Source organism: Halichoerus grypus, chromosome 3 (genome assembly GCF_964656455.1).
Source record: "Halichoerus grypus chromosome 3, mHalGry1.hap1.1, whole genome shotgun sequence".
Classification (NCBI taxonomy): Eukaryota; Metazoa; Chordata; class Mammalia; order Carnivora; family Phocidae; genus Halichoerus; species Halichoerus grypus.
This window is the reverse complement of record NC_135714.1, coordinates 169,139,663-169,156,408: the sequence shown is the minus strand read 5'-3', so window position 1 is coordinate 169,156,408 and position 16,746 is coordinate 169,139,663. Positions and strand designations below refer to the sequence as shown.

Here is a 16,746-nt window from a genome sequence, read left to right as displayed (position 1 = left end):
ATTGCAACAAATACAAATGGATTAACTTGCATAAAAATAAGACTCATTTGTATTAAAATATTGTGAATAATTTCAAATTTTGGAAAAAGGAAATTTATACATAACTACATTGACTAATAACATATTAAATACTAAAATATGAGACTATTGTACTTAAAAAGAAAACATTGAAAACGAAAAGACATACTGTTCTTTCATGAGGTATATGTGGGGAATAAAGGGGGCCAGTCAGGCATTAGCATTTGCATAAATAATAAATGAAATGTTAATACTAAAACAGAAGCACACCAAATGAAAAGGTTCAGAATTAAGATGGGCCCCTACAATACATAGAAAGTAATGGTAGGGGGCGTCTGGGTGGTGCAGACCATTAAGCAAGAGACTCTTGGTTTTGGCTCAGGTCACTGTCTCAGGGTAGTGAGATAGAGCCCTGCATCAGGCTCTGCACTCAGCGTGGAGTTTGCTTGAGATTCTCTCTCCCTCTTCCTCTGCCCCTCTTGCTCATGCTCTCTGTCTCTCTCTAAAATAATAAATAAGCAGCTGAGCCACCCTGACTCTTGATTTTGGCTCAGGTCATGATTTCACGGTCCTGGGATTGAGCCCCACATCTGGCTCCCTGCTCAGCTGGGGAGTCTGCTTGTGGATTCTCTCACTCCTTTCCCTCTGTCCCTCCCCGTGCTCTCTATCTCTAAAATAAATAAATAAATCTTTAAAATAAATAAATCTTTAAAAAAAACTGATGGTAGAAATTACAGAACAAAACTGTGGTAAGAAATAAGCATTCACTATCATCAGACTGTGATAGGTCAAGCTCATTAGGGTTTAAGGATTAAACTGGTAAACTGAACCAGTCCAGAAAGTGGTAGAATGGACTGGTTAAGAGCAGAGTGCCTTGAATCCTGCCTCTGTCACTTCCTGCCTGTGAAAATGATAGAAAAATTAAAAGGAGTCAAGAGATGATTTTGTTTTGTTTTTTTTTTTTTAAGTAGGCTCCATGCCCAGTGTGGAGCCCAGTGTGGGGCTTGAATTTACGACCCTGAGATCAAGACCTGAGCTGAGATTAAGAGTCAGATACTTAACCAACTGAGCCTACTTGATGAAAAGGAAAGCACTAGAATGGGGAAATATTTGAGATAGTTAAAAGTTTAATATTGCAATATGTGAAGACATATTTCTAAGATTATGTTCAAGGGGATTTTGTATCTAAGAGATGGTTCACACCATAAGACATAAAATAACAAAAAAATATTGAATTATTTAATCTGATAATTTAAAATGTAATCTTAACACTGTGATATCATAAATATTTAGTGTGTGAACAAAAAGAGGAATGATTTTTAAATCCTGGTAAGTCTAATGAGAAACAAATGTACTGTAATTTTTCTTACTGAGTACTCTTCGGCCACATATAACAAGAACCATTAAAATGATTTTTTAAAAAAGATTTATTTATTTATTTGAGGGAGAGCTTAGAGGGAGAGGGAGAGAGAAACCCAAGCGGACTGCACTGAGTGCAGAGCCCAACACGGGGCTTGATCCCATGACCCTGAGATCACGATCTGAGCTGAAACCAAGAGTTGGACGCTTAACAGGCTATACCACCCAGGTGCCCCAATAAAATGATTATTTTTTATCCAGTAACCTCATTTTTGGAAGTGTATTTTAGGGAAAGAATTTAAAGGAATAAGAACATCGTGTAGATCTTTGAAAACAAGATAATTTATATAAATTATATATAATTATATGTGTTATATATAATATAATTTATAATTTATATATATAATTATATATACGATGTCTTTACAAACATAATTTATATAAATGATACACAAAAAGATAAACCAAAAAAGCTTTGAAAGCAGCCTAAATACTCACAATTTTAGTATTTAATGGATTGTAATGCAACCATTAAAAATTCAAATAAATAAATAAAATCTTAAAAAAGAAAAAGAAAATCTGTCAGTCTGAGCCTCCCCATTAGATAAGATAATAAATCCCAGTGGCATTAATAAGTACTGTTCACAGGGAAGCTTTTGAAGAAATCATGGAAATTTACTTGTATGTAATATGTAAAATGATGGAATGCAAGACAGTATATGCTGTATTTGTTCATTATGTGAAAAATTTACATATAGTGATATAGGCAAATTTTACCTAAGTTATTGGAATTTAAGTTTTTTTATAAGGATGAAGGAAAAGTCATCTCAGGAGTTCAGGGGGATACTCATGTGCACCAACAAGCAGCGGCCTTTCAGACACCTCTGACAGTTGCTTGTGTTTCTGTTGTACAGTGCTTGTTTCAGGTTCTGGTAAATGTTTCCTGGAGTGGGAGAGCCGGGAAGCCTAGCATTGCCGCGGGGGTGGTGAGCACCCAGCATGGATCTCTCCTGCAGCTTAATGACACCTTGGAAGAGAAAGAAGTTTGTAGGTTTGTACCTGCTTTGATGTGACTACTGACGCCTGCAGTTTCTGTCTGGTTGTTCCCTATTTGATTTTTAGCTTTTCCTTCCTTCAAAACATTTTTTTAGGGGCACCTGGGTGGCTCAGTGGTTAAGCGTCTGCCTTCGGCTCAGGTCATGATCCCAGGGTCCTGGGATCGAGCCCTGCATCGGGCTCCCTGCTCAGCAGGAAGCCTGCTTCTCCCTCTCCCACTCCCCCTGCTTGTGTTCCCTCTCTGGCTGTGTCTCTCTCTGTCAAATAAATAAATAAAATCTTAAAAAAACAAACAACAAAAAAAGCAAAACCCATTTTTTTATATCTTTCCCAGTCTGTCCTCAGGAATGCCTGTCACTCTGCCTTGATGACATTACTGTAATCCAACTCCTTATGTCCTAATCTAGCCATTTTTCTTAATTTTACCATGTCTTTATAGGCTGGAATACAAATTTGGAGAATTTGGAAACTATTCACTCTTGGTAAAGCACACCCATAATGGAGTCAATGAAATTGCTTGTGACATCGTTGTCAACAAGAATCCAATTGACAGTAACCTTCGTACGTATATGCTCTTTGTTGATTTTTTTAAAATTTGTGTTTTAAAGGTTTTAGTTTTTGAGTACTGTTTGCAACACTCTCTGTACTTTAAAACCTGGATTATCTATCTTATTTAGTTATGGTATATATATATATATTTTTTTTTTAAAGATTTTATTTATTTATTTGACAGAGAGAGACATAGTGAGAGAGGGAACACAAGCAGGGGGAGTGGGAAAGGGAGAAGCAGGCTTCCCGCGGAGCAGGGAGCCTGATGCGGGGCTCGGTCCCAGGACCCTGGGATCACGACCCGAGCCAAAGGCAGACGCTTAACGACTGAGCCACTCAGGTGCCCCATTTAGTTATGGTATATTTATAATGATTGTGTCATTGGTGTATACCAAGAAAATTATGTGATATATAAGAAAATTGTATGATCAACATATTCTCATAGATGTTATTTAGTTTAATTATGAAGCATAAATAAGCCAAAAAAAGTTAATGCAATAGAAACTAGAAATAGGGCAAATGACTGTCAAGTATCTTTCCTTGTTTTAGGATAGTATTCCCTGTATGGGTCTTAACAGGGACAGCCCAGAAGTCCCTTAGATTAAGGACTGTTCATTCTTTAATAACTCCACTGAAGAATATCTGTCAGTCTGAGGGGTGCCTGGGTGGCTCAGTCAGTTAAGCGTCTGCCTTCAGCTAAGGTCATGATCCCAGGGTCCTGGGATCAAGCCCTACATCAGGCTCCCTGGTCAGTGGGGAGCCTGCTTCTCTCTCTCCCTCTGCCCCTCTCCCTGCTGGTGCTGTCTCTTGCTTTCAAATAAATAAATAAAATCTTAAAAAAGAAAAAGAAAATCTGTCAGTCTGAGCCTCCCCATTAGATAAGATAATAAATCCCAGTGGCATTAATAAGTACTGTTCACAGTGAAGCTTTTGAAGACCATAGGGTCATGTCAAAAGAATGGAAGAGCCAACCTGAAAGGGCCAACATGGGCCAGTTTAAGCATTAAAAAGAATAATGAATGTAATTGATGGAAACACATTGAATCTACAAAAACCAATGAGTCTTTTATGAAACTTAAAAGAAAGAGCCCCTTCCCTAAACAAAGACAATACTTTGGTGGGAAAGACACAGCACCATCTGTGAAGCATTCTTGCCCAAAGAAGTTGAACTTTGTTAGTCAAGCCTCTACAGCTAATTGCCCATTTGCAGAACATTTGGAGGATAGAACGAGTGACACCATGAGGAAGCTGACTGACAGATCTAGAACATGAGACGTCCTCATAGATGACTTGCTTCAAACAAATCAATGGCTGCTTATGTCTAAATGCAACTAAAGAGACATAACGAGCAAATAGAAAATGTGAACCTTGTTTGTATCCTGATCTGAACACACTAACTACAAAAAACATTTTTGAAATAACTAGAAAAATTGGAATATGGACTCTACTAGCCAGAGAGGAGTTGTTAATGACATGGTGATTATATAATAAAACCCATTTTATTTTATTTTATTTTATTTTATTTTATTTTATTTTTAAAGATTTTATTTATCTATTTGACAGAGAGAGACACAGCGAGAGAAGGAACACAAGCAGGGGGAGTGGGCGAGGGAGAAGCAGGCTCTGCACGGAGCAGGGAGCCTGATGCGGGGCTCGAACCCAGGACCCTGGGATCATGTCCTGAGCCAAAGGCAGACGCTTAATGGCTGAGCCACCTAGGCGCCCCAATAAAACCCATTTTAAAGAAACTTTTAATTTTGAAATAATTTTAGACTTATAAGAAACATTGCAAAAAAGGAGCTTCCAGCTTCCCCTAAACCCCTAAACTATATAATCATAGTGCAGTTACCCATATATAATGATCAAAACCAGGACATAGTGCTATTAACTGATGTATAGGCTTTTCAGATTTCTCCCATTGTCCCTTCTAAGGCCAGTTCTTTGGTCCAGGATTCAGTCCAGGATCCCACAGCCCAATTAGTTGTCAGGTTCCTGCAGCCTTTGATTGTCTTTCGTGACCTTGACACTTTTGAAGAGGACTGGCCGGTTATTTTGTCATTTGCACTTGCTCGCTGTTTCTTCACACCTAGGTAGAGGGCATGCATTTTTGGTAGAAGACTCCAGAAGCCTCCTCAGTGGGCCACGTCAGGGGTTGCACGATGCCGACACATCTTCTGTGAGGCCTGTGTTTTAGAGATACATACTGAAGATGGATGGAGGAAAGGACGTGTCTGGGATTTGCTTAAAAATACTTCAGGCAAAGACACAGAGGCAGAGTAGCAACAGAAGAAGCAAGAGTGACAGTATCTTGATAATTCTAGAATCTGGGTGATGGGTATACTTGGGCTTATTATGCAAACCTCTGTTCTTTTGTGCATGTTTGATATTTTTCATGATGAAAATGAGCACTCCCCTAATGATGAATGTTCTCAAGCATTTATAGGAAAGTTAGCAGAAGAATACAAGCTTTTCCCTCACTTGTTTTGTTTGCGTTTTTCATTTACAGATTAAATGTAGTGATGTGACAGCTTCGATGCTTAGGATGACATTTTGGTGATACGGTGTTTTCTTTTGATTTTTATAGCTGTGTGTATTGCGTTCCTTGTTGGTGTGGCGCTCATCATTGCAGTATCCTTTCTGAGGTTCTTGTTGAGGTAAGCAGATGTTAGGGGAGGGCACAATTGGGGGAAGTAGAATATGGAAAAAAAATATTCAGGAAGGCTGGTTTGACCCTTTCAGTGACCGTTATTCTTTGATTAAATAAATACTTACTGGGTCCACCATGCCTGGTCCAGCCCGGGGTATCAGGGATCGATGTAGAATAAGAGATGGTCCCTGACTTCAGGGAAATGATCATCTAATTCGAATGGATCTTTGCCTTCAATCCTCCCCAACGGCTGAAAACAGAAGAAAATGCTTGAGAAGTCCTTCTTTCCTGAAGGATCTCACAGCCTGCTTTTGCAATTAGTGGGAGTGGCCTGGGCTGATCTCAGGAGGCAGCTGTGCATTGCTGTCCACCCCTCCTCCTGTCTGGCCCTGAGGCCACCCCTCTGGTCCAGCTTCCCAGCTCCTGCCAGCTGGGCATCGGGCAGCAGAGATGGAGGATGGGGTGCCGGACCTCCGGACCTCGGCATGCACTTGCTTTTCCCTGGTTGGGACTGGCAGCTTGGTGAGGGGATTCCTTCTCCTTTCTCTGCCTGGTTAACAGCGAGTCTGGTGAGAGTGAATGAATAGACTGGGAAACAAAAAGAAAGTCACATAGATCCAGGCCTGGCAGATCACCTTTCAAAGGAAAGTTCTTTCATGTTTTTAAAGAAGTAAGATTGATGGAATTTTCACGTGTTCAGCCTGTTAGGGTCTGGAAGGATGACAAGATTTTATGGGTGAGCCATATCCAAACTGGGAGGAAGAAAACCTAGTCTTTTAAGTCTGCCGCCTTGAGGGAACCTAGCAGCTTTGGGGAGTTCACGCACTCTGACTCTCTCCCTTTGTGCATCCTAGAAATACAAGGGTCTGTAAGGATGAAAGGACTACTTCTTGCTCAGAAGCAGATTTTTAACCCAACTGCTTTTTAGGGGCAGAGTATAATTTCAGCAGAAGAGTTTGTTTGAATTAAGATATTATCTTGTCTGTCTTTTGATAGGATGCAAATATTATTCCAGTTTATTACAGTGTTTTCATTGGCTCCTTTTAATATCAGTGGATCTATGGCATCGCTTTCTAAAGTAATTGGTAGCTGATCTCGAGCTCTTGCAAAGGGAAGAAATCCCACCTCATTCCACTGTGGAACTGAAACTCCTCGTAGCGGGAGGTTCTGCCTCTGCAGCCTTGCAGGCAGGATGCTCTGCTGGCAAAGCAGGAGCCCTTGTCCCTTGCCCCAGCACTTTCCAGCGTGCCTCTGGAAGTCCAGGGATGTTCGGGTATGTCAGAACCGGAACAAAATCTGAGGCGGTAGTGAGAATACAGGATCTCTCTCCTTTTGCTGGGAGGACAAGCATGTACAAGAAAATTAAGTGTGTTTCTAAAATTTCAATTTTTAAATATCTTTCTCCTTTCTCCCTTCCTTAGATGTCTCAATTTTAATATTGTTCATGTGATGGTGATGTTACCAGTGCTGAATAAAGTAGAAATAGGAGTGAGTTGTGGGGAATAAAGAAATAAGAATATATGCATTAGATGTGTGGGTGATGTTTAGAGACTGATTTGAACAATTAAACTGGAGAAAAAACTTACGAGACAGATTGAACCGGCTATTTGGTGATACTAAGGAATTATTGATAATATTTTAAAATGTACTAATGGAACTGCAGTTCTGTTAAAAAAGGGGGGGCTGTTTATCTTTTAGAGCTACAAACTGCAGTAGTTATGGATTAAATAATATCATGCTTGGGATTCTTTAAAATAGTCAATCTAAGGCAGGCAAGGGGACAGGGGGTGGGAGTGTGGATGAAGTAAGATCCACCACACTTAAAGACACTTTAAAATGTTTAATTCTTTGACTTGTATAGAGTATGAACTTCAAATGAATCCTCTTTCAATACAGTATCCAATCATTTTGAAAATTCTGCCAAAGAAAATAAATTAACTGAGCTTTTTATTTATTTACAGTTTGGATGACTTTCATAATTGGATTTCTAAAGCAATTAATTCCCGGGAAACTGATCGCCTCATCAATTCTGTGAGTTATTAGAATGCATCATGTGTGCTCTGGGTGGTTTTCTAGATTTGGAATTTATAATTCCCTATTTAATAATCTTTATTATCTGGTTTAATTAATCTTATTTATATTGTGGAAGGCCAGGTTGGTCGTGTGTTCTGTATCCTTAATAAAGAGCAGGCAGCCTTCTCTTCAGCTTTGGTGAAGGGTACTGTCCCCTTCTCTTTCCTGGTGAGGTTGGAACGTCGGGTTGCATTATATGCACGGTGTGGAGACATTTTTCTCTCTGCAGGCAGCACTGTTGAATCGATCCAGTTAAGTAGAGAGCGTCAAGATAAAAACAAAAGAATAGAGCCATCAATATGAAATCTACAAATCGATGGCCTCCTGTGGTGATTAAACGTATTACTTCTGTTAATAAATTCATTATGGACATATATATGTCCACTTATGGACATATTTGCTTATACTCTTGTACCAGACGCACTTATGGACCAGTTTTTTGTGGTCGTTCATCAGCGTGGCTCAGCAGACGTCACAAAAATCAAATGTGAAAAACTAAACCTCTGGATGGGATCTTTACAAAAGCAAATGAAAGGATTGTTCAGGACAATGATTTTTAGCTCTCCTGTCTGTTAATTTCTTCCCTAAAAAACAGAAAACTGAAATTAACTCACTAGTATTATCAACTGGCATGTATCTCTCCCCATTTTTCTGAAGGAGCTGGGGTCTCCAAGCAGGGCAGGCTCCATTGGTGGTGATGCTCAACTGGAAGCATGGCGTCCGCCCACTGCAACGCCGCGCCTCCGCTGCATAGACACGTTCAGGGGGTATGTGGGGCTCCCTTGGGACATTGTGGGCACAGGTAGTCTAGGATTACATGTTTACACATAAACACACTTTTTGGTATTTTACATATCTTCTATTTTGTAGGGTAGGCAGGACTTCTTGCTGTAAAAATAAATCAGTGGCCTCTTCTTACTTGAAAACTGTCATGATAGCAAATATAAAGTTGCTAGAGAGGAATCAAGGGTTGAGGCCAGAACCAGTTTCCACTGATAGGTAGATTCTGCTGAGTTAAGGTCATGTGGGCAGGCAGCAGCACATGGGTGGGGCCTCCCCATCCATCCGCAACCTCCCCCCCCCCCCCCCCCCCCGCCCCACCGCTTCCCATCGGACAAATGAAACACCAGCATGCGCCAGCCCTGGCCCTTCCCCATTGCTAGCAAAACAGCTTGAATATCAGGCCCTCTGGGAAGCAAATCCAGAGTCCTACAGCAAGTTGTATTTTATTTTATTTATTTTTTTAAAGATTCTATTTATTTGATAGAGAGAGACACAGCGAGAAAAGGAACACAAGCAGGGGTAGTGGGAGAGGGAGAAGCAGGCTTCCAGTGGAGCAGGGAGCCTGATGCAGGGCTCGATCCCAGGACCCTGGGATCATGACCTGAGCCGAAGGCAGATGCTTAACGTCGGAGCCATCCAGGCGTCTCCAGCAAGTTGTTATTTTATTTTATTATTATTATTTTAAATATTTTATTTATTTGACAGAGAGAGAGAAAGCACAAGCAGGGGGAGTGGGAGAGGGAGAAGCAGGCTTCCAGTGGAGCAGGGAGCCTGATACAGGGCTCGATCCCAGGACCCTGGGATCATGACCTGAGCTGAAGGCAGACGCTTAGCCAACTGAGCCACCCAGGCACCCCGCAAGTTGTTATTTTAGAGTTCAGGTAGAAGAGTGAGGGCCAGGAACCAACTCTGAAAATAAAGTATAAAACCATATAGCTGAAAATAAACACGTTGGTGTTAGGCCTTCCATTTCTGCCCATGGGGGGCTTTTATTTTTTTATTAAGATTATTTATTTATTTGAGAAAGAGAGAGTACCAGATGGGGGAGAGAGAGTAGGAGAAGGAGACTCCTCGCTGAGTGAGGAACCCCATGTGGGGCTCGATCCCAGGACTCCGGGATCATGACCTGAGCTGAAGGCAGATACTTAACTGACTGAGCCACCCAGGCGCCCCTCATGGAGGGCTTTAAAACTCCAGTGATAATTATAATTCTGTCCCAGCCTCCCAGACACTGAGTCCTCCTGGGGTGTATATTGGAAGCCAGGCAATAATAATAACCATTGCTAAGAATTTTTGAATTCTCACCCTGTGCCAGGCACTGTTCTTACTTGTTGTAGTTTATTCAATCTCTTCACAATCCTATGAGGCATATACTTTTAATATGCCTGTTGTACAGGTGAAGAGACTGGGCCACAGAGTTAAGTAACGTGCCCGAGGTCACCGGGGACTATGTGGGATGGCTGGGATCTGACTCCAGGAGTTGGGCCCCAGAGTCCGCACAGATAACCGCAATGACACACTCAAGGCTTCAGTCTTCAGTATCCTACAGAATTAGCATCAGATAGTAGCATATTCAGAGTCTTTTTTATTGTATTCCTTTCTCTTTTTTTTAGGAGAGGGATGGGGAGAGGGGCAGAGGGTGAGAGAGAATCTTAAACAGGCTCCACGCCCTCTGTGGAGCCTGATGTGGGGCTCGATCCCACAACCCTGAGATCATGACCTGAGCCAGAACCGGGAGTCAGAAGCTTTTAACCGACTGAGCCACCCAGGTGCCTCTATTCCTCTTTTTTTTTTTTGATTCTCATTGCCACTTTTGGAGATGAGATGTTTGCAGATAGATAGGAACTAACATTTATTAAGTGCCTAAAATGTGCCAAGCGCTGGTTAGGTAGTGGTCCCGGGGGTCCCTGTGAGCGTGTTCCCTCTCTTACAGAGAAGCAGACTGAGGTAATTGATAAGAGTCTTGCCCTAATAAGAGTTGAGGGTGCATGATTTGAGCCCTTAGCTCTAATGACTGTATGCCTTCTACTACGGTTCTTTAACTTGCAACATCTAAGTAATTAGCACAGAATTGAGTGATTGGAAATGTTTTGCTTTGTTTTCAAGTTACACAGTTCAGTGTCAGTAAATTTCTCTTAAGAAATCATGTTGGAGGGCACCTGGGTGGCTCAGTCAGTTGAGCGTCCGACTCTTGATCTCAGCTCAGGTCTTGATCTCATGGTGGTGAGTTCGAGCCCCATGTGGAGCCTAGTTAAAAAAAAAAAAAATTAAGAAATCATGTTGGAAATGTTGGCAACAGAAGGGCTTTGTGTAGGGCCCTAATTGTAGTGATTAGAAATAATAGTTTCCTGCTCTTTAAGTGTATCTGTGTTGTGACTGCCCCTGTCAGTATGTGTGTCTCTTATAGTTGGGCCATTCCCTGTCACAAGGGCAAGCCCTGAAAGTGTGCTTTTTGCTGCTTTACAGGATAGCTCTAATCCTCATGGTCTTCGTTAATTATGGAGGAGGAAAATATTGGTACTTCAAACACTCAAGTTGGAATGGTAAGATATTTCCTAAAAGTAGTATTGCTTGCGTAGGACCCCTCAGAGAAGTGTGGACAAGAGAACCTCTCAGCATCCCATCAAGAGCTCAGAGATGAGGCCCCAGCAGCCTCCTTTGAGCGCTGATCTCCTGCTCCCATAGAATGACCTTTAGATGATGCTGTTAACCCTTTTGTTTTCTTGCTTTCGTGTGCTGTAGCCTTGTAATGCTTCACTGTGATAACACATGGTTGCCCAAGTCTCTGTTGCAGGGCTGTGGGACTCTGCAGAAGCTGTTAAGAATTTAGTTGTAAATGATTCTTGTCATATTCTAGATATGCCTTTTATTACAGCCACATGGGAGCTCTGCCTTCTAAGACTCATGGTCCTCCTCAGGGTGCCATTGAACTCAGGTTGGTCTGAGTGGTGCTGAGTAATGGTGAATCTGGCTCAGTAGTTGGTTTAAGAATGGATTTTGAATACTACAGCTTGAAGATAACAGACTTGTCCAGACTTCTACTCTGGCTCTCCCATGTGCAGTCATGTTCTTAGGAAATACTCAGGCCTGGTGACTGGTTCCAGAGTCCCCAGGGAGCATCTGTGTGTTTTCACAGTGTTTTCCTGTGAACTCTCTATGTGAGTTTACTTTCCATATATGTTAGTATATAATGGAGCCATTCTAGATTTAGGAAGTACTTAACATTCTAGAGTCTTTTTCCTTACTCTTGTGCTTGTGTTATTCTCCAGGACTGACAGTGGCTGACCTCGTATTCCCATGGTGAGTTCCAGTCTACCACCAGCTCTTCCATAGGTCATCCAAGTGTCCAGCTGATGCTGGAGCCTTTATCTGAAACCATCCTTGAGTTCTGGGCTGCAGGCCTATGTTGCTCACAGGTCCTTCCAAAAGTTGTATTACTGGATAGTTCTTATACTTAGTATAGGGCTTATCTAAAACCTGCATATAAAAGATGACACAGGGAACATTTTGTTATTGTAGATATGCTATACAAGATCCTGGATCTTGTAGGAAATCATAAATTTTGAATATGTAGTTAAATCCCACTAATCCTGAAAATAAGTATAAAAATCATATTTCCTAAAAGAAATGTAGTGTATTAGCATCAGGAGATTCTGATAAGTATGTAACAGGGCAATGATAGTATTAAATTAAAATTTAAAGTAATACAGGAGCAATGCACTCTGTCTCTGATCATCTGTGACTTGTTCACCTTGTCAAGGGACCCTGATTCCTGTACAATGTGGGATTTGTGTCTTTGCCTGTGATGCTTTGAGTGACTTTGTCCATCTTTAGGAGGTAGTACTAGCTATTGGTTTATGTCTTTAGTTCCTTGTGTTTCATCACTAATAGGAACTCAGGGTTTCTTGTGGGGGAGCTGGGGTTCTTGTTTGAGATGGTTTTTGGGAGGAGGAAGTTTTACATGCCTGAAGACCTGGTAATTATGTACATTCTTTTTTTTTAAAGATTTTATTTATTAGGAAGGGAGAGCGTGCATGAACAAGGGGCAAAGGCAGAGGGAGAAGCAGAATCCCTGCTGAGTAGGGAGCCCGATGCGGGGCTCGATCCCAGGACTCTGGGATCATGACCTGAGCCGAAGGCAGACGCTTAACCGACTGAGCCACCCAGGCTCCCCATTTATGTACATTCTTTACGAGGTTCCCTATAGGAAATGTGTTCCCGTTCCTGTTACTAGACACTTTTATCCAATTAGGTGACCCCAAGAAAGGAAGCCAGAGGACATCAAGGAATGTAGCAAGAGCAAACTCTCACCTCTATTAACCCCATGCTCAATCATCGGAAAGATTGCTATTCTGACTTTTTTAAAAAAAGAGTTAATTTAGTATAATAAAAGGGAAGAAAAGAGGTATGTGGCTCAGACAAAATTAGAAAAAGGAATCTAGCTTTCATTTTTCTTTCAGGAGAAAGAGTGAATTTAGAAATGATTGACATGTGTTGTTTCTCGGGGACTTTGAGGGCATGCTCCTGAAAGTCCAGTTGTTTCGATTCTAGCATCTTCATCATTGTTTCTCTTTAATAATAAATGAGAGACTTGTCCTTGGAAATTGCACTCAGCCCTGAAGAATTTTCCTTCTAGGATATGACTTGAAGGTGCACAAACCTTATAGTCCAACAGGGTTATGTTCTGATTCTTCCTTCAATGTTATTTCAATAATTGGCTACTTTAGAAAAATCATGTATTGCTTCTTTTATGTAGTAGATTATAAAATATTGATATATAGACAAAAAAAAACCCACCCTAGAAATGACCACCTCTTACTTAGCTGTCTTTTTTTCTAGGTTTGTCTTTATTATGGGATCTTCAATTTTTCTATCAATGACTTCCATACTGCAGCGAGGATGTTCAAAATTCAAATTGCTGGGGAAAATTGCATGGAGGAGTTTCCTGTTAATCTGTATAGGAGTGGTCATTGTGAACCCCAATTATTGCCTTGGTCCATGTAAGTATTCTTCCCCCGCTATTAGTATACATTCCGGTTGAAATATGGAAGCTACATGTCGTAATTTAAAAGAAATATAATTCCTCCATCTCAGGTACCTGCAAAAAAGAACAGTTATTAAAAAAATGTATACCTGCTTGTATAACTTCGGGCATTATTGTTACTGTCTTGGGACTTCAGACCTGGGAAGAGCGTCTAAGACCACTCAGACCCTTCTGCTGTACAAAGGAAGACTCTGAGTCCCGGAGAGATTGAAGTGTTTTCTGTGGATCTTCTAAGTGCAGCAACAGAGTAGTAGAGCCAGATCAGGTCACCTGGTTCTAGACCCTGCCCTCCTGCCACTTTGGATTCATCGACTTTCATAATAAGGCGATTGTGTGGTAGTTCAAGAATCCATCTTTGTCATCACCTGTATGCTGCTGGGTTGCTGGGAAGGAATATCTTTGTTATTGTTTTAGCAGTGTGAGTGAGCTAGGAAGGCTGAGGGAAGGACGCACACCCCTTGCTTGGGACCCACATCAGGGTCAGGGAAGGCAGTAGTAGAAGGCAGTAGTAGTTGGCTGTATTCAAGGGGCTTCCAGTGGCATTAGCAAAACAGGACACAATTATCTGGACAATAGCCAGATGGTCCCCTTGGACAAGAAGCACTAAGAGTAGGCATTAGGAGGAGGTAGAGGTCACTTCCAGTTGGGGTCAGAAGGAAAGGTGTCACATAATAGTTGATTTGATGCCTCTCCAAAAAGTGGGCCACTGCTCCCAGGAGAATACATTGTAGGGCTCATTACATGGTCACACTCTTCCGGTGATGTAGCCATGTAGCCTGTAAGATAGGGAGAGTCCGTTGGCGGCCTGTGCTGGCTCTGCAAGTTGCGGGTGGATGTGAGAGTTGATTGAATCCGTACCCAGAACGACAAAGGGCCAGGAGAGAAACTTCAGGGCCCAGGTAGTCCTTGCTTTATCTCACACCCAAGGAACACATGTGTTCTTATCCCCGTGTCCCAGCTGGCCACTTCCTGCTGTGAGTTTGAGCCAAGTCCCCTATGCCTATCTCCAAGAGCCTAGAAAGCAACTTAAGTGCAATGGAGGTATGTTTTCCCCCTTAGAAAACAATAATGTTGTCTTGGGCAGGAGGAGGAATGCTGGCTAACACTTCACCTAATTTGTGCCTTCTGCAGTGTCTTGGGATAAGGTGCGAATTCCTGGCGTGCTCCAGAGGCTGGGGGTGACCTACTTTGTGGTTGCCGTGTTAGAGCTCATCTTTGCTAAACCTGTCCCTGAAAGTTGTGCCTCGGTGAGAAATCTGCTTTTAAACACACGGTTGGGGGTGGGTGGGAATCACTGTATGATTTTCAGAACTTTCTTTAGTTCTGAGCACAGTACTTTATCTCAGTAGACTCCTTAACTATGTTAGTCAAGTACATTCTTTTTTTCCTTCCATTAGTTATTTTCCTTTAGTCTTTACACCAATCCTTTTCTCTGTTGTGGGGAAAAAACACATAACATGAGATCTCCCCTCTTAATAAATTTTTAAATGTCCAGTAATCAAATGCTTTTCGATGGCATTAAATAATATCAGAATCATCTAGTTTGCTAGTTCAGTCTTTGGGGGCATTATAGTACAAGATATATAGAAAACTCACAAAACATTTCAGTATCTATATAGATGCTGTGAAGATTCAACTTGGAGGAAAAATGCCAAGGTAGGGTAGAGGAAAATGGCAGTATCGTCCGTGGCTGTCCTTGGCTATTTCATATTTCTTATTTGTGGGAAGTATGTGAGAGCCTCACTTCTTTCACAATTGCTTTCTATCTTACTATAAATTGCTCTGTTGAATTAACGCAGGTGGAGCTTTTTTCCCCCTAGTAGAGATAAAAACTCAGGAAGAAATGTTTAAATTCTTCCACTTGGGGTCCTTAATAAATTAAGAAAGCTGAATTTATTTTCTAGCTCCTTTCTGTATATGTAACTAGCAGATTCATCACTGAACCCCAGATTTTCTTGGCTCTTCCTGTAATGATGGCTTGGTTATATATCCTTGGAGTGCATTGGATCATTATTCATTTACCTGCTCTGTCCACTGTGTCATTGTATGTGTACCCTCTGCTGTGGGTTTTCTTGAGGTGAAGTGAGACTAGACATGAATGCGGGCTTGGTTAGTCACATGGGACCTAAGGTCTGTGGAGAATTCATCTGCCGCCCCCACAATGGAGTGAGGGTTTGGGTGGGCCACCAAGAATAGATGGGCTGTACTCCTTCCTTCAGTCACGACAGCTCCAAAAGTTTAAATTTCGTTTTCCTTTCTTAAAATGTATTTTTTAAATTAACATATAATGTATTGTTTGTTTCAGGGGTACAAGTCTGTGATTCATCAGTCTTACACAATTCACATCGCTCACCATAGTACATACCCTCCCCAGTGTTTAAAATGTATTTTAGCTTTTTTAATGACAGCTTTATGGAGATATATTTCACATACCAAAAAAACTCAAAAGTTTGAAGCATGCAATTCAATGATATTTAGTATATTCACAGAGTTGTGCAGTCATCACCACTACCCAATTCTAGAACATTTTCATTACCCCACAAGAAACCCTGTACTCACTACCAGTCACTCACTGTTCTCCACGACCCCCCCCCCCCCCAGCCCCGGGCAACCCCTCATCTACTTTCTGTCTCTGTAGATTTACCTATTTTGACATTTCTTATAAATGGAATTATACAGTATGTGCCTTTCTGTTTGGTTTCTTTCACGTAGCATATTTTTCAAGGGCCATGTATTGGTGCTTTATTCCTTTTACTGCTGAATAATACTCTATTTTATGAATGTACCACTTTTTAGATATATTCATCAGTTGATCAGCATTTGACTTATTTCCATTCTTTGGCTAGTATGAATAAAGATTCCATGTATATTTGTGTACAAGTTTTTGTGTGAACATCTGTTTTCAGTTCTCTTGGGTATAGGAGTAGAATTGTCCAGTGATTTCTTTTTTCTTTTTTTTTCCCTAAGATTTTATTTGTTTATTTATTTAGAGGGCGAGCATGAGTGGAGGGAGGGGCAGAGGGAGAGGGAGAGAGAGAATCCCAAGCAGACTCCATGCTGAGCACAGAGCCAGATGCAGGGCTTGATCTCGCCTGAGCCAAAATCAAGAGTTGGATACTTAACTGACTGAGCCATCCAGGCATCCCATCCAGTGATATCTTTTTAATTAATGTTTTACTGTGATATTTCATGGGGAGGGGCAGGTAGACCACATAAT

At 41.3% G+C, this 16,746-nt stretch overlaps 1 protein-coding gene across 4 annotated transcripts in view; it reads left to right on the top strand.

Annotated features, from left to right (window-relative positions):
- The window catches only part of LOC118542288 (heparan-alpha-glucosaminide N-acetyltransferase), an 86,453-nt gene that overhangs the window by 61,827 nt on the left and 7,880 nt on the right, over positions 1 to 16,746 (top strand). For all 4 annotated transcript variants that reach the window (XM_078069547.1, XM_078069550.1, XM_078069549.1 and 1 more), the window contains 9 exons: positions 2,292 to 2,428; positions 2,873 to 2,994; positions 5,567 to 5,636; positions 7,591 to 7,660; positions 8,360 to 8,469; positions 10,952 to 11,028; positions 11,755 to 11,785; positions 13,325 to 13,485; positions 14,661 to 14,776. In XM_078069547.1, coding sequence (XP_077925673.1) covers positions 2,292 to 2,428; positions 2,873 to 2,994; positions 5,567 to 5,636; positions 7,591 to 7,660; positions 8,360 to 8,469; positions 10,952 to 11,028; positions 11,755 to 11,785; positions 13,325 to 13,485; positions 14,661 to 14,776 — 894 coding nt within the window. The remainder of the gene's footprint in view (positions 1 to 2,291; positions 2,429 to 2,872; positions 2,995 to 5,566; positions 5,637 to 7,590; positions 7,661 to 8,359; positions 8,470 to 10,951; positions 11,029 to 11,754; positions 11,786 to 13,324; positions 13,486 to 14,660; positions 14,777 to 16,746) is intronic.